Source organism: Magnolia sinica, chromosome 4, assembly GCF_029962835.1.
Source record: "Magnolia sinica isolate HGM2019 chromosome 4, MsV1, whole genome shotgun sequence".
NCBI lineage: Eukaryota > Viridiplantae > Streptophyta > Magnoliopsida > Magnoliales > Magnoliaceae > Magnolia > Magnolia sinica.
In genome coordinates, this window is record NC_080576.1 from 115,702,757 (window position 1) to 115,723,841 (window position 21,085).

The window sequence follows — 21,085 nt, forward strand, 5'->3', positions numbered from 1 at the left end:
ATACATCAAACAAGCCATAGGGTAACATTTTATGCACCTTCGGTATCTGGGTTTGTACCCTGCATATTCCATGATGGAAGAAAAATGTGTTTGGCCTAGCATTCTACTGGTGGGCAAATTGATAAATTCCAATCCGGGGATAAAACTATTGAAGTTGACATATGATCAGAAGCATGAAAAGAGCCTAGCTCATTGAGGGTTTAAGACATACAGAGTCGCATCCCTGAGGTGGCACACCACACAATAGGAAAGAATAGCAACTAACAACAATTAAGGAAATGAGAATCTATATTATTGGGACAGCTGACTAAGCTGTGAAGAAGAGAAGCAGCAATTTTCAGAATTCAACTAGTCCAATGAGAACACAAGTGGAGAGACTGTACAATAATTAACCAGTTGATGTTCATCTGATCTAAGAAAATGGCTAATCAAGCATCATCAGCATCACTTCCGCCAATCTGAGCTTCATCGCTGGCCCAGTAGTTGGTTCCACCAGGGCCTGACACTTTGAACCTACTCAACAACAAAAACTCAGTAACATGGAGGCACTACACAATCCTGGGTATCCAAAATATGATTTGGTTTTCAGCTCCTGTACAAGTGGCAAAAAAGACTAATTTTTTCCTTCTTTGTTCTACTTCTTTTTTTCCCTTTGGTAGGGATCCTCTTTATAGAAGATCAGACCATGAACATGATGGGCCTCATTGTGGATGCCTAAAAAATCTCCAAGATTAGAAGACCCAAGCAATCTAATCTTTGGCAGTTTTTCATTGTGGAGTGTTACTTTTTTATTTTATTTTTTTTCACCTCTCAATCCAGCAGGATATCAAAAGAAGGCTGGGAGCGTCCAATCAAGGAGACTTTTGAGACATTGCCAATTGACAGTGAGGTCCATCACACAAATGCTCTGTACACCTGAACCTAGGGCCCCACTTGTACAAGCTGAAAAATCAAGGACCCTATACTTCCTCTTGCATGTGTCACTCTTCAATGTCATAATCAACAGGAATTCACTGAAATCAGTCCAGCAGCTCAGTCTACCTCTCCAGGATGAACTTCCCTTCCTTGTACTTCTGGCTTTTCACATGTGCAGCCTCCTGAAAGCAAAATCATTAAGTAATCAACCATTGTTTTAATATATACATGGACCATAATGCTAAAGCCTTGCCCCCCAAGCTTACATATTTCCACCCCACGATCGACCCACAACCGACACAAAATATGTCAGCAACTGTGTGCATTCCTGTCATCATTAACCGGTCTTCTTTCACTCCCACTGAGACATTGACACTGCCGAACATCAAAAGAGAAGCAAGAAACAAATCATTGGGAGCCAAGGGAAGAGTAAAAGGAAGATGTCATTTCAACGAGTTTGGCAGGCATCTCTTGACAGAATGGCATTGCCCATATTTAATTGGATGCACACAGAGACACAGATGTGTTGATTGTCTGTCACTGAAATCTGCATACACTGCTAACAGAACTGTAATCATGATAGCTCTTCCTCGAGATGGACTAAAAACAGCCATGCAAGCACAAGCTATATGTAAACAAGGAAACTCTATTTAGGAGAAACTTTATCTTAGTACTGGTATAGTTTTTTTACCCAGATAAATTTATCTGTATATTGAGCTTTTATGAAAGAATATCGTAAATTTGTGCGCACGTGTGTTTCTGCGAACACGTGTGCGCGCACACACATATAAATACATACTCAGTTAATTGTATGGACATGTCAGCATGCATACAAAAATACGTACACAATTGGTTAACAGTATGGATGTGTCAGCATGTCAAGAGCTTCCACGGGTTGACACATGTGGCATGTCAATCTGACCCCATATATATGAGTCCATGTTAGTAGAGTGCATGGGTGTATATTCATATATCTGGATTGTTGAGTACTAGAACAGAGGCATATTCATATATCTGGATTGTTGAGTACTAGAACAGAGGCATATTCATATATCTGGATTGTTGAGTACTAGAACAGATACGTAACATATGATGGGTTCGCATGATTGAGTAGTTTATACAGTTGAAGCATGTTACTATTGTGAGTTCTAAACATGCAATAATTGTTCTCAAAAGATTAAGTAAGCATCTTTTCTCCATGAAGAAGAAAATGAAGGAACAGTTGACCGCATTAAAGAAAACAATGCACACAAAAGTAGCTGTAAACTTCTAGTTCTTTACAAGATAAAAATAAAGTCATTCATACATTGTAACAAAAAAAGAAAAAGAAAAAAAAAAGAAAACACTAGAAGTAGCTTAAAAAAGAGTACTGACAGTCACTTACACCTTACTGAAGAGATAAGCCTTCCCATGCTTGCAATGAAAAGACTGATGGAAGAACACAGATAAATCTCAGTCAGAATGATTGAATCTTTACAATTCATGCTATCCTGATTTGTAGATTTTGGAAACACTGAGAACCCAACAGAATTCCAGCATAAATTAGAGCCTTTCAACTAGAAAAAAAAATGTGATTTATAGCTTAGCTACGAATGGGACCATACCATGTGCTTATATAGACCATGAAACTTAAGCAACTTCTTTCATGTCAACTGCTTGATAGTTCAAGTAAAGTTTTTTTCTTCAGAATATAATCAAAAGGGTTTTCCGACTCATTGAACAATACTGCAGAAATGGTGATTCAAAGAAGTTGGCGAGGCATTTATTTTGGAGCACTTTGAGGTGGTTTTTCTTTAGAGCCTGTTTGTTTGGAGAGTAACCAAAAAGTAGAAATGGAAAACCCCTTGAATCCTCAAAACAGGGAAATGGAATGGAAAAGGAGGAAATTCTTTTCCATTTCCTATGTTTGTTTAGCAAGGTGAGTTTCTAGGGAAATGTATTTCCTTTTCCATTCCCATTGTTTGCTTTGCGATTTTGAAATGGGTAAATCTACCAAACTAAGGAAAAGAGCAATAATTAGAACTTTAAATGTAACATCAAGGGGTCAAAGCATTTTTCCATGGACAAAATCAGTGAAACAAGTTTTAGTCACTTTTAGAGGAATACATTAAGAAACGAAATAAATGTTTCCTCTTTTTTAGTTCTCAAACAGAGGAAACTGTCTCATCAAAGAAATTCATTTTCCATGGTTGACCATGGTTTTCTCTCTAAACAAACATGCCCTCGATTTCTCTCATGAAAAGGAATTACTCTTGCTCTGGTTATCGGCAAAAAAAAATAAAAAATCAGAGAAACATGGGTTATGTGCCACTCAGCATCCATCAATAGCTTGTATTAAATCCCAACAGAAAAATGTTGAAATACAGTCCACGGTCCACAGCGAAACAAACACATGAAGATAGACACTCGCATGATTACATAATCAAAATCTGACAGTCATTGGAAGAAGCTATGTAATTGCAAATGATGAAAACTATTAGGATCCCAAATTATCCGTTTCTATTTAAGCTTATTTAAAATCTAAAATTATTTAGTTTGTAGAGATAAGGTTAAGATACCTTGGATATCTTATATGTAAGGAGATCTTGTTAATTGGAAATGGGATGATGTTAGATAGTTACTAGAATATCTGCTTAGGTTTATCGTCTATATTTAGTGTCGCAACTTCTTGTGATGGAGGTTTGTCAAAAAAAAGAAAAAAGAAAAAAAAGGAACAAAATCATATAAATAAGAGTGGAGAAAGGACGAGGGAGAAAGAAGAATTTACCAGAGTATCTTGTATGGAGGTTTGTTCCCTTGAAGGGTTTGTTTTCTTTTTACTTTTTTTTTTTTAATAAATAAATTGGGTTCATATCATTTGGTAGTGGAGCAGTAACAACTGATTCAACAATCCGGCTGTCATGTGCGTTTACCTTATGGCAACAAAAATGATAATTAAATATCTTGGGCAAGAGTTTCAAACAATCAGGGAAGGCTCCAACAAAATTTGGGCATTATGGAGGAAATTAAAACCATACTTGTTAGCTTGAATCAAAAGTTTGATCGCATTATAGATGCTATAGCCAAAATTCAGAAAAAGCATGCAGTGAGAAATTGTCCGAGGATTATTTTGTTCCATGGTTTTGTCAACTGTTGCAACTAGTGGGGTGAAGGTGATAGGATCATGTGGTTCAAATCTTGCGTCAACAGAACAAAAGCCTCCTAGAAAAGAATCAAAAGAAGGCACAAGCAGGACCAATTTTTTTTTTTTCCCTGCATTCGTATCTTAAGGTCAACAAGTCAAGGATTAAAATTGATGACTACCACGCTTGGAAACATAGTCTGGCCAAGGGACATTGCAAATTTTTTTTTAAAGACTCGTTAGTTTTGTGTCAGTGATTGAAAGTAATTAACTATGCCCTTCAAATGGTTGATCTTGTAAAATTTACTAAAAAATTAATAATAGATGTTGCAAATTTGAACAAGTCACATCAATTCAGTAAGTAGTAGGATTAAAATGAAAGGCACAGAGATTTAGAAAATATTATGTGCGATACAGAGAGTTTGAACTTGGAAGCAACATCAAGGACGTGGATATTTTCATGGGAAGTGAAATGTTAGATACCAGATTATCCATTTTTTTAAAGGTTATTTGAAAATGTATCATTTTAGAATTTATTTAGTTGGTAAAGATGAGACATGGGATATGTTGGAGATCTTGCTAACTTAGAAGAAGAATAGTAATTAGAATATTTGATGAGGTTTTTCTCCCATGTTTAACATGACATTTTAAAAAAAAATATAAATAAGAGAAGTGAAAGGACTAGGGAAGCAGAAGAGCTTATAAAAGTATCTTGTATGAGGTTTACCTCCTCGGAGTGGCTAATCTATTGATAATATTTATTTGCTTTTTATCTTTTGAGAGATGCTCCTAGTTGCATTGGGTCAGTTAGACAGTCCAATCCATTGATCTAGACTGTTCATTAGGTTCAGCACATAGCTGCATATATAATGGGCTACCATGCAAACATCACACCACACTCACATATATGAACCATTTAATTAATGATCTTTAATATGGATGGTCAAGACCATTTACCCAACAATAGGTCCAATCAACTGTTTAATACATCTATTTTTTAGGGTCTATCATAGACTGCTTATGATTCTAAAGAATACCTTTTGTTAGGCAATTGTAAACATCCCATCCATGGCTTTCAAAACATATGATTGTAGAAAATAAGGCCAAATCAATGATGAATTGGATCCGCCATTCATTACAAATTTTGTAATGGTAGCCCATTACATGTGCTCTAGATTTAATGGACAGTTCAGATCGTTTGAATGGACTGTCCAAGTGGCGATGTATACGAGAGGAGTTTCTAGAGGCAATTTTCGCACTGGACACAATCTTGACAGCGATAGATCAGAGAGATTATCGGGAGCTCAGAGGTGAGGCAAAACATAGATCGCATAGTGCAAGTGAGAGAGAGCGTGATCTTCACTCCATTGCAGAGCAGCCGGGTCTAGGAGCTTTGGATCGAGGAAGGGGAGTAGGGCTTCGAGGATTCCTTCCTTTAGTAGGGAGCCTAACAGTAGATCGAAGGGTTACAGGGCTAGATCTCAGTCCAAAGGTAAGAGGCTGGTTTAACGTCAGTGATGAAGAGGCTGAAGGTTTGGATAGGGTTAGGGATGAAGACCAATGGACTGAAGTGGGTAAAAGCAGAAAGCACTATCAGCAAAACAACTCTATGGCATGAGGCAAGGCTCTTCAAGAGTTCCCGACACTCTTCGTCAATCGATTTCCAGAAGAATGGACGGATATAAACTTTTGCTGGGTATTTGGCCACTTAAGCTCAGTCAGGGGGGTTGAGATCCCTAGGGCAAAAGGCTCCTCTTCTAGCTGTGGCTTTGCCTTCATCCGGATGGAAAGCGAGGTGGAATTAGCAAAAGGTGATTGAGGGCGTTCATGGTAAGAGCTTCAATGTAAGGAAATTAGGGTGAAAAAACCTCACTTCATGCCATTGGTAATTAATCAAGAAGGGATAAGGGTAGATTTAGGAAGGTTACCCAAAAGAATGGAAGTTTGGTTGCCACCAATCCCTCCCCCTTTCAATGAGGAAGACCATAGAGGGTGGTTCCCAGGGAAGGACTCATGCATCTTTTAAGGAAGCTCTCATCGGAGAGTCTCCTGTTAGGGTAGAGTCACTCATCCAAGAGCAAGGTAAAGAGGATAACCCCTCTGACGTTCCCCTTCACTCTTCCCCTATCCCCCCCTTCGGGACCTCATCCCCCCAAACTCTTTTGTATGGCGATAAAATCCGCTTCATGTTATTGATAGTATGAGGTCTGTTCTCGGTTCCAGTCTTGTTGCGTCTATGCAAGTAGGTGCTTCCATCTCTGACCTAGACTCTTGTCTAGTCCATAGCGGCAATCTATTAGAAAATGACTTTCTTCTTCTTCAACTCTTGGAGTCTTATCTTTCGGGTATCTCTATGACCGTTGGAGAAAGTTAATAGGGTGGTCCTGGTTGGCTAAACCTTTACGTATCTTTTGGGTATCTCTTCTTCGCCCATCCTCTTCTTCTTCTTCTTTGACTTCGGGGGGAGGGCTCGGGTTCCCTTCAGGTCGAGGGCTCTAGATGTGGTTCCCATTCGGGTTGCCTTCTTTGTGGAAGACACAAGTATTCCCCCTAGTGATCTCTTCTCCTGAGACTTTGCAAGAATTGGTGGCAACCTTTAGAGGGAAGAGACGGGTTAAGGATGCTATTTGTCACATGGCTAGACTTCTTGGGGTTGTTTTTGGAGATCGAGATGAGGATTACATTGCACTCTCTCCTCATGAAGCAGAGAGATATTCATCTTGCCCCTAGGGTGCTCAGAAGAAAATCTCCAAGAACGGGAGTGGGTAACAAGGAACTGTTTAACCTAGGGATCGTTTAGGATGGGCATTCTGAGGTTGTCTCCCAAAGCGAGAGAAAAGGTGTGGGGTCAGAGTGGTGCCCCAATGAAGATTTTTTTTGGAATGTCTGTGGTTTAGGTTGTCCCCAGAAGCACATCCAAGTTAAATCTAATTGTAAGAAATCTAAAGCTAGTATCATAGTTCTTCAAGAGTCCAACATCAGTTTGTTTATTCTGGTCTTGTAAAGTCCATTTGGAGCTGCAGACTTGAAGGGGAAGGGTTCCATTCCCTAGTTAGGGATTGGTGTTTTTCCTTTGATGTTTGAAGGTCTTGCCGGCTTTAAGCTTCACAAGAAGCTCATGCTCTTGAAAGCAAAGCTCTCTGTCTGGAAAGAGGGAAGTGTTCGGTCTTAGGGATCTAGTCGACTCAATGCTGAATGACATTCAAGCTTTGGACATTGAAGGAGGAGAAGGTTTGCTTTCTGAGGCAGAGTGCAATTTGAGATAAGTCATCTTTTGATTATCAATCTAGGTTCTGCAAGGAAAAGATTGTGGTGCCAAAGGTCTAGGGTTGTTTGGCTCAAATAATGTGATAAAAACACCATACTTTTCCATGGTATAGCCAGGGATAACGGTATCTCCCCCTTGATGATTAGTAATGTTCGAGTTACAGAGAAAGAATCCATTTGCAAGAAAAATAGTTAATTTCTATAAGAACTTGAGATAACCTGCCTTTTGATTCCATTTCTCAGGAAGAAACCGTTGGTTTGGAAGCCCCCTTTCATCTTGAGAAAATTAAGGAAGCTGTCTGGGACTTGGGTAGGGACAAGACCCCAGGTCCTGAAGACTTCCCTTTGGCTTTCTGTAATCTTTCTAGGATCTAGTAAACTCCAATTTGTTGGCCTTCATTTGGGCCCACTGTAAATGTATACAGTTTACCAAATCAGTCCATCTATTTTTTTCATCTACATCCAGAGGTCGAGCCATAAACTTAAGCATATCCAAAGCTCAAGTGGACCATACCACAGGAAACAATGGAAATACTGATTTAGATTGTTGAAACCTTTCTAGTGCCCATAGTGATCTTTATTTGTCATCCAACATGTTCATGAGATCACAAACACCTGGATGAGGGGAAAAAAAATCAGCTTGATCCATAACTTCTGTAGCCCCCCAGGAATTTTCAACAGTATACACTCTTCACACTATTTCCTGTGGTGTGGTCCACTTGATCTTTGGATATAGCTAATTTTTAGGATCAAGATTTAAAATTAAGTATTAAAATGGATGGACGGTGTGGATCAAATACATATATCATGGTGGATCCCACAGAGTTTACGCATTACTCAACACTCAATCCCTTCCCACAGAATACTTAGCAGCGCACGAGTTGGCAAGAGTTCTCTTGAGAACTTTTTGAGAACTCATCATACGTGACTTGAGTAGAAAATCTGAACGGTCCACGTGATGCAGAACCCCATGAAACTCCTATGAACCAACTTTTACTTTGATCTAAAACATTGGTGGGCCATGACAAAAGAAAACATTTTCCTACCTTGATTTGCATCTCTTTTATATGGCCCACAATAGTTTTAAATCAGGGTGAAAATTGGTCCTTGATGGTTTCATGGGATGCTGCATCACATGGACTGTTCGGATTAGAGGTCCATGACACGTGTGAAAAAATGCGCACATGCGCAGGTGCGTATAAGTGAGCGTGCCTTATTGAGTAACGTCAAGCCACTACCGTTTTCAAAGAGAAAAAGGGGATGATGAAACCCTACCGTTCTAGGAGGAGAAGAGACGGAAGGTGGTAATTGCAGAGAGAGATTGCAGAGAGGGAGGGAGAGAGATTGCAGGGAGGGAGGGAGGGAGGGAGGGGGAGAGAGATTGCAGAGAGGGAGGGGGAGAGAGCTTGGGATGGAGAGGCGAAACCTTCAATCCCCATTGGTGCGTTTCTCCCTCTTCCACTCTTTTTAAAAATCTGACCGTTGAGCCTGTAAGTGACTTACAGGGAAGTGACTTCTCACCCCCACCCCCCTACAGTTTTTTGGTAGATTTGCCTGTAAGTGACTTACAGGTGATTTTTCTCCCCCAAACACCACCTGTAAGTGACTTCCCTGTAAGTTACTTCCCACTTACCCAACTTACAGGCATCCAAACAGGCCCTTAGTCTGTTTTTCTTTGTTTCTTGCTGGATTTTGGCCCTGATAAAATTCATCATATCTTTCATAAAAAAGTGAACCAATGCAACTAGGAGCGCTAAAACTTATAGTGCACTGAGAGCACCGGAGCAGTTCTCTTATCTTCTTACACTGGTTTCCTACCAAAAGCGAATCAATTGGCAACAAATTTATTAGAAAAGGACAAATTGCACAAATTAATCACTAAACCAAAAAAAAAGGGGGAGGGGCACCCTTTAATTACACGGGGTTCCACCAATTAGAACAAAAATAATTTTTTTTTTTATAAAAAAGCACAAAAACATCAGTTATAAGACATGACCAAAACATCCATCCAACAAGTATTCATTAGAAGGACAAAACCCAAATGGGTTTTAACTATTTCCCATTCCCTCAAAAGAGATCCCTCCAACTGCTAGCGAAATGCACGGAAAACATCAAATTCGAAATCCAAATGACATCAGCAACTTACGAAATAACAAAACCCCAATTGGGTTTTCTTCTAATCCAAGAAGAAAGACACAGAAAACATGTCAAAAGTTTCAATCGAAGAAGAAGAAAAAAAAAAGCACACTCAGAAGAAGATGATAATAGAGATAAGTATACCTTGGAGACGATGTCTTCGTAAAGCGCGAAATGGGTCTGGCAGTGCTTGCAACTGTAGATCTTACCTTCCAGATTGATCAAATAAAGCCTACCCATAGTAATTTAAAAAAATAAAAACACCTGACTCTCTCTCTCTCTCTCTCTCTCTCTCTCTCTCTCAAATACAATACAGGTCTATGTAAATTGACAAAAAAGAAAAAGACACAACAAAAGAAAAACAGATCAAAATTCAGCAAAGCAAGCGATTCAATACAGGCAAGGAATGAGTGGAGAGAAAGCCAACGCAAGGGAAAGTGCCGTTTGCAGATAGGAAAGTCTCCTGCAAGAAATCTGGGGTTGGACGTTTTAGCAATCTAATCTAATCTATTATAGGCATTCATGCATTGAAAGAAACCAGAGAGAGAGAGAGAGAGAGGCAGGCATCTAACGATATTAATACCAAGATGTCCGTATACGTGAAGATATCTCAATCCACACTGTCCAAATAATGGGACACTCTTTGCAATGGAACATTTATTCGACCAATCAGTCTTTAACTAGTGGATATTTATTTCATGAATATGGAACGTTGAATCCTCCATTTTAACTGCCCATCATTTGATGCCCACCGACTGGATGGCTTTCGATCATCATCGATTCGGTGTGATTTTTAGGATAGTGCACCATTTTAAATTGAAATACATGTATGCTTAAATACAGCCATAGCGTGCATGTCTACAGATCTTCATACTCTGCTGTAGCACCAAGTAATTAATCTTCATGTAATATAATAGAGTCGTTGAATTGCTAAAAGATTGATCATCACCACTCATCAAGGGTAATTTTTTACCATAGAGGCGACCTTCCATCTACCTTCCTTTTTCCTGTCCTAACAAAACCTGCTTACCAATCTAAACCTCTAACTATGTTATGAATAACCCGATGAAGATGAAAGCAAGGGGTATTTTGATCAGAATTCTCTTTTCGTACTTGAAAAATCCACCTTCATAATATTAGCTCTCAGCCATGGAAGCAAAAAACACATAAAAAACAAGTGTCCACCGGTGCTAAAAGCGGAGGAATTATAGAGTTGCCCAATGTCTGAACACTACCATTCGGATTTTCAGTTTGTTTAGGGGATCTCCATGGTTCAGTGATCAGAACCGTTGAAGTTATGCTCCCCACTGTGCATGGCCCAACTACCAAAATTTCCCACGTGCGAATTTTCTACGCCTTCAATGGGTGGGCAGGAAGAAGACGGTTGAGAAAGTAAAAAAATAAAAATGGACAAAGTGTCACACTCAATCAAATAAAAAGGACACATTTCAACTCATCCAGACCGTCCAAATCCTTGGCTGAGTAAAGCGTGGAAATCACCAGCTCCACCATTGGACTAAGTTTAAGACCCAGGATGGATTGACTTGGAAGCGTGATTTGCCAGCTTGATGATTTAATAACCTGTGGTAAACACACATCATAGTGACAGATGATCAGCGAGGGCAGCAAAGGGAAGAGAGTTGGGCGGCTGACGGTTGCCACACGAAAGTGGCCTCTGAAATTTTTAATCAGATGACAAAAACTCTGATACTCCGGCCGAGTGGGATGGTTTGTACGCATGCACTAGGCAAGTATTTTACCTGGCATTGATATAACAAAAAACCAAACGGTCCAGATCGTGTGGCCCGGTTCGGATTGCCCATTAGCCAATATTCACATTCAACTGACATCCTAGCTGGCAGATTGGTGGACATCCTATGCAGGTTTAAGTGTAAATTTTTTATTTTTTATTTTATTTTTAAAATTTTTAATTTTTAAGTGAACATTCCCAGTTCAATAAACAGATCTCCAGTAATTATAATTACAGGTGACAAACCTTCAATAGATCTCTGATTTGGGGATTATGAGCTGTTTGCGGTGGGTCCCATGATTGAGGGATATCCTATGGTAACAAGGCTATATGGACGAGTGGGGCCCACTATCACTCTGGTCGGAATTTGCATGGGAGCCAAATGATGGTGGAGCAGAATTGGTTGGGTAATGGAGAAGGTGAGATGGACTGAAAGGATACATAGATGCCTCTCTTTATTTAAATTGAATGGCCACTGTCTTGTATTGGTAACATAAAAATGTTTTTAACACCCGGTCAAGGGTTCGAGCATCCATAGGTGGTGAAATTCCACTAGTGTGAGTGTGTGGAGGTGTGTGTGCGTGTGTAAAAAATAAAAATTAAAAAAAAAAAAAAAACATAAAAATTTTTTCAACACAAGTTTACAAAGCGCCTAAGCCATCATTTCTTTCTTTCTTTTTTATATCTTTTCTTTGGCAAAACAATATCTATTTCAATTACAATCATGAGAGATGTAAAAAGAGTTGAAGAAATTAGGAGACGGAGGAGCTCTCTCTCTCTAAAAGGCATAGAAAATTGTCACTTCAATTAATTGTAGGACCCTCCCACAAGTTCTTTCTTTCTTGCCCCTTAAAAAAAAAAAAAAAAAAATTTTAAAAATTGGAAAAATAAAAATAAAATCATGAGAGATCTAATTGTGGGAGGATCCTTTGGGATTCAGTTCAGTTGTTGGCCCCCCTCATTAAGATATTCTTAGCCAATCTCAACAAGGACAGACAACTACTTTAATGGGTCGTGTTAATTGAACATGCCACTTTCCATGCATTACCCAATTGCACAGATGTGGTGAACGTGCTACATCCAACCTGTGCATCGGGTAGGTCATCTCACCATCTCCATTGTCTGGCCCAAAAATTAGGCTAGTTCAGTCATCAGGTTGATAGGAAGAAAGGGCAAGAGTGAAACCTTCCACGGTCCAGTGCATGGCCGTCTGATGAGCAGGCTCTCTCTCTCTCTCTCTCTCTCTCTCTAACCCACACACACCACAGCAGGATTTCACCACAATGGGTACTCGAACTTATGACTTCATGTTGAAACTCTTGTGAATCTACCGCCAAGGCATGAGTAAGGACCCTCTAATCTGGGGCAGGAAACATACATGGTGGGGCCACCTGTGATCCATACCTTGGATGCAGTGCACTCAAATGTGTGCCACGTCCCCAAGTGTACCCCATGGGTGAGAGGCATGTAGAATTAGCAAACCTCTTAACTCTAATCATAAAATGTAAAAACCATATTTCTCAATGTGATAACAGATTGCAAAATTTTCAAATAGAAAGAATATTTAGAACATACATTTCTCAAAGTGAAATAATTCAAATATTGCCTGCCATTTCTATCAAAGATCACTGATTAGACTCAACAATGACACAACCCCGATTAAAGAAAGGGTTTGCCATGGGTATGGAAAATCTGTGAATGAAATGAATCAATGGGATGAAATTCTCCCTGTTGGAAATTTTCTCTCCACTTCTCCAATCCTCTGTGGCGGCCAGATTACATGGGTCACCCTCCCTTGAACTAAAGCCAAAGGAATCTGCAACCAAAGCAAGTAAAAGTCATCTAAGGTTGACATTGAGATCATCAAATACCATTGAATTTCAGTTAAAGAGCACAAGCACATTCATCTCCACAGAATCGCAAAATTATTATTTTTTTTTTTCTTAAATGAAGTAAATAGCTCAAACCTGATTTATACTAGGAAATACAATTGAAATTTCTTTTTACCATTGCAAGTTGATTATGGTTTGTGAATTTTCATCAGATGTGGTGAACATATTCCAATTGCAAACAGATTTTCTTTCACAATTTCTTTTATCATTAGAACACGTCCGGGGCAGTTATAGGCAATTCGCTTCCACTTTTGGGGGGTGTTATTTGATACTCCAGCAGAGTATGGTGGACTGATGGTTGAGACAGACGGGCACTCAGAAGTTGAAGGCATGGCATACATGATCTCATATTAAACTGTAAAATTTGTGGGGACCACAGTAGATAGGTCATCAGTCCATGATTAGATTGTTTTAACTATCAAAACCTTTGATACACAGCCACTTTTTACTGAATTTGAGGTGTTGGACTTTTCCATCTCAGTTGCTGGATAAATGTCCTCTAATAACCTGGTTAAGAATAAAACTAGTGTAAGTTTTGGTCTATGATCCAACTAAAGTGGGGTTCGCCATGGTGGCAGTCTAGATTTAATTTGTGTATGTGTACAATTTCTTAGCGCCGGCATTTCAACCATTACACTCTGCCATAGTAACAAAGTTCTCTAACTTTTGTTTATGGTTTTTTTACTAATAAAAAAAGAAAAAGTAAAAGAAAAGAAACTATTAGTGCCATATTGTAATCAATTCATTAATTGTAATCAATCTATGTACTAGCTATTAGATATCGCTTCATTGCGATCAGCCTATGTAATAGTTAATCATATAGCACCTGTGGGAGTTACTCTCATTGCCAGTCCCAATGCCAGATAAAAGAGGGTTTTGTCTGGTCGGACAGCTGGCGTCAAACTTTTGTCATATGTTTGCCATAACTTTCATCATGAATATGGAAAATATGACATTCCAAACTCATGCTTGGGCATCTGACCTAAGGTCTAACTGAAGTTATGGTGGTCCTCGATAGAGTGGAATCGCAGAAAAAGATTCACGTACCTCACCCCAATTAGTTGGGAAAAAGGCTTTGATGATGGTGGTGGTGGCGGCGGCGGCGATGATGTACATGTCTGCCGTGTGTCCCCATGTAACGGGACATGCAATGAGCATATTCCACTTTAAAAGAACAGTGCCACGTAAATATCAAAACAACTGTCCGGAGAAAAGAGTTTGTCCCCATGGGACTAGTCTGATCTTGTACATGTCTGACGTGTGTTCCCATGGGAGCTCGTGTGCAATAAGATGGCCAGCAACTGGTTTGCAGTTAGTCCTGATATTTCTTTTGTTCAAGATTACAGTTAGGAAAATAATCCTAAATAAAACTATACTGTTCAATGTGATGATGAGCTGATAAAAAAAATAGGTATGCTTATAACCTTAACTTTTCTTTGTTTTTTATTTTTATGTTATTGTTTGTGCAGGTGCATGCTGACAGCCCAGAAGGACTCTTGAGGATTTCTCAACTTCCTTCCAAGGGTTCAAATCATTTTGATCGGCCTTGTATTGGGTCACCTTTTTCACAGAGTTTGTTCCTTACACAAATTATTTTCTTCTATTAAATTGCCATATTTGTTTCTTCACCGTTTAGCATTTTCATCCATTTATTAATGTGTATTTGCATGTGCATGCACACACGAGAGCTCTGTATGTTACTAACCATTGTTGAAATTGGATGGCAAATTTAGATGTCTGAATTGAATTGCCTGAAGTCAAAATTTCTATTGGTGATGGTCATTGGTGTTAATCTTGATCCATGGGTGGCCCAACAAATCCCCATTGTAAGCAGGTCTCATGTACATTGTTCTGAATTGTCAGCGGATGGGCCACAGTCAAAACAATGATCATAACCATATAGGCATTGCTTAGTGCATTGTATAACATGGATATAGTTTTACTCTAATTTATCATAAAACTACAATGGCTAGTCATCATATTAGGTTTGACAGGGTTGTGGCATTGGGTACCTTGTGCCGATGCCTGTGAAGCAAGCCCATACCCCAGTCATGTAGGCATGTGGCATTTGAGAAACTTACCGGGCCAAAAGATCTTGAATCCATGCTAAAAGCTGAGTTGTCACCCTCGACCCAGCAATGCCCTTCAGGGATCTTCAGTATCTCATATGATTCGGGGATTCTGATCCAGTCACCTGGTATGGCAATTAATCTCTTCACCAACGTCTCCTTGTGGTTCTTAGGGGACCTACAAATCAATAGAAGGGGAGCAGACAGCGCTAAAATCAGATGTCAAAGTATCCAGGTTACATTTCACGAGTTGTAGGATCCGAATCATCCACACCATCATATATCCATATGGGTGCCATTAAAAAAGTTAAAAAGAAAAACTATGGAGTTATTATTCTAAAAGACAGCTTAACTTGGTTAAGGAAGCAGCACATGAAGGCATTAGGAAGCAGAGTTACCTAAAGACTACCACATCTCCATGTGTAAACTTGTATTTTGTAAGGCAAAATTTATCCACCAGAACAAGGTCACCTGCAGCCAAACCACTAATCAGTGCGGTAACCATTACACCGTCAAGAAAAGGCCTGCTTGAATATTCTCAAGCTTAAGTGTCACCTAATTCAACTCAAACATAGTATGAGCCTAAACCCTAATGTTAGCCAACACAATAGATAATGAGATGAAAAGGTAACCTGTGAATGACCCAGAAAAGGTATTGCTGTTCGGATTGAATGTAGGATGCATGGAGATGCCCCGCACAGGAACAACACTGGCATACCGGTCTGAAATTGTGAGGCCTATTAGTGCACCTGTTACGGCCTTCTTTGTGATTAACCACAGAAAATTCAACGTTCCCATATTCGAATCTCCTCTTGGAAGAGTTGCGTGTCAAAGGAGAAATGTGTCCATCTGTACAACAATCACGACCATGAAGAACAACAGAAGGGAGGAAGTTTGGAGATTTAGCAACTGTGAAATCAACAACATCCAATTTCTTTGTCGACTAGGAAAAGACCACATGCACTGATACAAGAAATGCAACCTACGTAATTAATGTCTATGTTGCGTTAGACTAACAACAAACAATTCTAAAGTAACTTCTGAATATGAAAACAATGAACAAGACAACAAGAAAAGTTGACTGTTAAAAACTAGAATTTAATGTGATAATCCTAAATATGAATCTAATAACTATTCTGGCACATGCAAACCAGACTGAGAAGACAAAATCGTTAGAATAGGTAGGTTTCATTTAGGAAAGTGGTCATTCTCAGCTTGGTCACTTGTACAGGAAAAGCCACTTCCTCAAATCAAATCTTCCTACTCTTATCATTAAATAATTCTCCTCTGTAACATGGACGCAAGTTTGTTAGCATAAGACATGGAAAGTTCTAGAAGCCTGATATGTTGCCACGTGTGTATAAACAACCTAAAACACCAAGAATACGTTGCTGTCAGCTTGTCCAAGCTATTTGGAGCCAGTTTTATGGATTATGTTTTGCCAATAATTCACTTCTTAGGCCCTATACTCAGTCCTTGATCCAAGTCCTTTCAGGTCTCCTTTTAGATCCTTCAACCCAATCAAAGATTCTCTTTAGCCCTTACCAGGGTCACTCTGCACATAGCTAACCATCTTGATACGTTGGCCATCATTTTATCACATATTGAGGCTTACTCCTAGGCTGCATTTGATGATCATATTCTTGATTATATCCTTCCTAGCCATCGTACACATCAATCTCAACATCCTCATCTCTAAAATACTTATTTTTTGCTCACATTGTTTCCTAGTCACACTCTGCCCCATTTAGAATAGCTAGTTTAATGTCGGGTTTATAAGAAAAAATTACTTTGATGATGCGGACATCAGTGGTGCACCATTTAGAGTGTACTAGAGGAGGAGGCGTCGCCGACAGAGTACCGGAGTGGAGGAGTTGATGTGGATGGACGTTGGGTCCATCAGACCCATTTTCTGACGCGCAACGAGTGCAGGAGCGGCATGATTGCACTCTGACTATAGATCCATGGGTCGGATTTCACACCCTACCATACGAGTATTTTAATTTTAAGCGTTTTTTTGTTCTTTTCCTTATTTCAGGGGCTTTATTGCACTTCTTTACTTTTTATCTTTTTTTTTTGTTATTTTCTTATTTTCAGGGGCTTTAGTGTACTTTTACTTTTTTCCATAGCTTATATATACGTTGTGAGAAACCCTATTTTCATTTTTGTTGAATGAATAGAAATTCGTCTCTTTTTTCCTCTTTATTCAAGAGATTAGGGTTTCAGGATTGGCCCTTGGGTAGTTGAAGATTCTACCCCGATTTCAGGTTTCCCCCTTTCTAAGATCTTCGAGGTATAGGAAAAGGTAAGAATCATCCTCCTCCTTTTCTTTTGCCAACAAAAAGACCTATACCTTCTTCATCTTGAACCCCTTATCCTTCACTCCTTTCGTTCCTCTCTGGATATCTTCTTTTTAGTTCAAACGAAAAAGAGGGATGGTTAGTCAATAGAATCAGATTCAAGCTTAATTGTGGGTTGACTTATGCTAGATCTAAAATATCCTCATATCCCGAGGTCCTCTCTTTTTACTGTTTACGTAATCTTATGGTAAGGGGCATGATCCTGACAGAATAACCTCATCTTTGTGTTGAGATTTACCTAATTCCTTTGATTGGAAACGGTTAGTTAATTGGTATATTTATTTGAATATTCTTTAACCTGATTACACACGCATCTATAGTTAGGTCATCACATGTCCCTGCATCACTTGATTTCCTAGGAATGCAGCTACGATACAAAACTATAGAGGCACATCTCCACTTCATCCACCTAGCTCTAATTCTTGTGGAAAAATCTACATGATGGTTATGAACATAACAAATATAATAATAAAAAAATGCCTTAAATAATGGAGAAGAAGGATAGACAAAAAATTTGAAGATTCATAAAGATAGTGTCATGCCATCTCGTCTTCTAGCAAATTGACACTTTTCCATGTCAAATGCATCGCAACATTTGTTAAAAGCATAGACTTGTCCTTTTTACATTGTTTTCCTTATGTATGAAACTATAACTAATCAACAACCTCACTATACACAAGGTGCTGCAGGTATAAGAAAAAACAAATTATATGATATGTCGCCTGCATCTACGCACTACATACACAGGTTTTTAGTTCAGACAACTAGTGCACATGATTGTTAATCAAAACCATTGGTCTGTTGAGTCCCACCACTGATGGAGACTGAAAGACCATTAACAGGGCCTTTCTTAGTTGAATGAGGATAGCTGTGTGTTTCTCTTTTTAACCATCTATTTGTAGGCTACAAATCAAAAGGTTAAGATTGTCCTCTACAATCACAGGATCCTAGAGGCCTGGAAACTCATCTTCCTTACAAAATCAAGCTATGGATTCATGGCTGAAGTAAAATACTAGTATAGCAACCATGAACTATGGCAAGAAATCCAAGAATGACAAAATACAAAGACACATTAGTGATTTGTGATAAAATTACTAAAATTGGGAAGCTGTTGGGCCCTCAACCCTCACCATTTTGCAGCCACTCGCATGACCATTCAAGTTGTTTATAGTTTGGGACATGGACAGAAGATTTCGATAAATATCAAGAGCCATAACCCTTACAAGTGCCTTAAAGAAATGAACGGCTTGCAAACCTGAACATGTAACTAAAATGTGGAAGCCGTTAGGCCCGCATCTCTCACCATTTTGCACCCACCCACATGACCATTCAAGTTGTTTTAAGAAGATAATTCTTTCACTTATTTCCCTTCTTCTTCTTCTTTACCTTTTTTTTTTCTTTTTTGAATGACTAAGAAATTTTATTAACAAAACATAAGAAACAGACACTACAAGGGAGCAGAGATATGGATAATGAGAAATCATCCCAAACTCAGCCACAAAATACAAAACATCTTAGATCTCAGGCAAAACCAAAAATATCTTCCCAATTGCAATCCCTTGAACTGGTTGTTTCCGGAAGCCCAAAACACCCTTCTCCCTTTGCTATCTACAAGACCACCTTGGCCCTTTCTGGCTTGTTGCTGAAGGTCCTATTGTTAGGTTCCCTCCATATCGACTACAACACCAACATGAATATAATTGCCATAAAACTTTCATCCTTTTTCCCGGGAGACCCCAAACACAATCCTGAGATAGAGCCTCGACAGACCCCAGCATGGCCCACTGAATTTTGAAAAGAGTTATCATCATACTCTAGAGCATAGATGCAAATTTACAATGCATAAAGTGGTGGTTCACCAATTCTGCATCCTTAAGAAATAATGAGCATACATTCATGACAACCATATTCCTATCACGAAGATGATCAATGTTTAGAGCTTTGCTCTTCGTCACTACCCATCCGAACACCGCAACCCGTGGGGGCCAAGGAAATGCCATAAACAAGAGAGTTGGGGTGATATGCACCCCCACCAGTTTTGATCATCAGTACAAGGATTTTAATATGAAAGAACCCGAATTTTCCTCTTTCCATTGCCAGGAAAGAAAATAAAGATTTCAAACACAATCCTGATAACAAATTCCTCAAATCTCTTCATCAGATAGATTCCTACGGAATGTTGGAGACCAAGAGACCACTCCCCTTCTCACACTGAACCATTGAGAAAACAATTCTCGTTTGTTTATGACAATATTATAAAGCCTTCCAAAGTTGAGGTAAACTGGTCTGTCGTTAAGCCAAGTGTCTTCCCAAAACCTTACCCTCTCCTCATCACTTATCACAAATGTGATTCCTTGAACATGCACTTCTCCCATCACCGCCTTCCAAATGTCCGAGGCCTATATAGGAAGGCTAGGGTTCGGGTGTGAGCTTTCAGCTCTTGTATAGTTCCTTGGTTGTTTTCTTTTTTCCTCTTTTTGTTCTCTGGGCCGTTCAGCTTCTTTAATAAAATATTCATCTTTCAAAAAAATAAATAAATTTCCACAGATTTATGTCTTAGCACCATATCTCCATAGCGATTTTATTTTTCCAAATTTGCAGTAATAATCGATTAAAGAAATAGAAAGGGAAAGAAGAAGGAAGTTGGATGACTGAAACAGCTTCTGTTGAAGAAGAAAACGGTTATAATGAAGTAAAAGGGAAGGACTGAGATGGAAAAAATAATGATACAAGAGATACCTCATTCCCAATTGCAAAAACCCGATACGTACCGGAACGGAGATGCCTTTCTTCACAGGGACTTCCTTCCCAAGCCCTGTTGGTTTTTTTTCCCCCCTTCAAATAACCCCTCGTCCGTACTGTACGGCTGGGCTGGATTTTGTCGGGAAAATGAAAACGGAGAGCTCCGCCCCAGGGGTAACAATGCACGACCCCTCGGCTTTTCGGTGGGGAAGTGGATCGGGCGGGCGATCCCCAGCAGGGGATTGTTAGGGGCTGTGGGGCCCACCTTGATTAATTTTTTTTATATCCATGCCGTCCATCCGTTTTTCCAGCTCATTTTAGGCCATGAACCAAAAAATGATGTGGATCCAAAGTTCAAGTGGACCATATCACAGGAAACAGTGGGGATAATGACACCCACCGTTGAAACCTTCCTAGGGCCCACTGTGATGTTTATTTGCCATCCAATTTGTTGATAAGGTCACACGGACCTGGATGAAGGGGGAAAACACAAATATCATCTTGATTCAAAATTTTTTTTTTGGCCCCCGAGATGTTTTTAATGGTGGCCGTTCAATCACAACTATTTCATCTGGTGTGGCCCACTTGAGATTTTAATTTGCTTCATTTGTGGAGATCAGGAACAAAAATGAGCTTGCAAAATGGATGGATGATGTGGATAAAATACATACATCATGGTGGGCCCTACAGCTCCCAACACCACCCCATCCCCTTCTTATGGATGACGATGGATCGCCCATGCGGGCAAAACCCCACGTAGTTAGGATGATCCTAACCATTGAATATCTGTTCAACAACAAAAAGAGCAGAAATTACACATCAGGTGGGAGGGT

At 39.4% G+C, this 21,085-nt stretch overlaps 2 protein-coding genes across 2 annotated transcripts; both read right to left on the bottom strand.

Annotated features, from left to right (window-relative positions):
- Window positions 1-270: 270 nt before the first annotated feature.
- LOC131244002 (protein yippee-like) lies at window positions 271-10,016 on the bottom strand. Its single transcript, XM_058243667.1, has 5 exons — window positions 9,584-10,016; window positions 2,300-2,343; window positions 1,182-1,290; window positions 1,042-1,097; window positions 271-513 (listed from the first exon to the last, which is right to left on the bottom strand). Exons 1-5 carry the CDS (start codon window positions 9,677-9,679, stop codon window positions 429-431), a joined length of 390 nt encoding a protein of 129 aa, XP_058099650.1. The 5' UTR covers window positions 9,680-10,016; the 3' UTR covers window positions 271-428.
- Window positions 10,017-12,705: 2,689 nt separating this feature from the next.
- LOC131244003 (uncharacterized) lies at window positions 12,706-20,423 on the bottom strand. Its single transcript, XM_058243668.1, has 5 exons — window positions 20,282-20,423; window positions 15,783-15,999; window positions 15,549-15,621; window positions 15,163-15,328; window positions 12,706-13,005 (listed from the first exon to the last, which is right to left on the bottom strand). The coding sequence occupies exons 2-5, from the start codon at window positions 15,946-15,948 to the stop codon at window positions 12,898-12,900; spliced, it is 513 nt and encodes a 170-aa protein (XP_058099651.1). The 5' UTR covers window positions 15,949-15,999; window positions 20,282-20,423; the 3' UTR covers window positions 12,706-12,897.
- Between the last annotated feature and the right edge of the window lie 662 nt (window positions 20,424-21,085).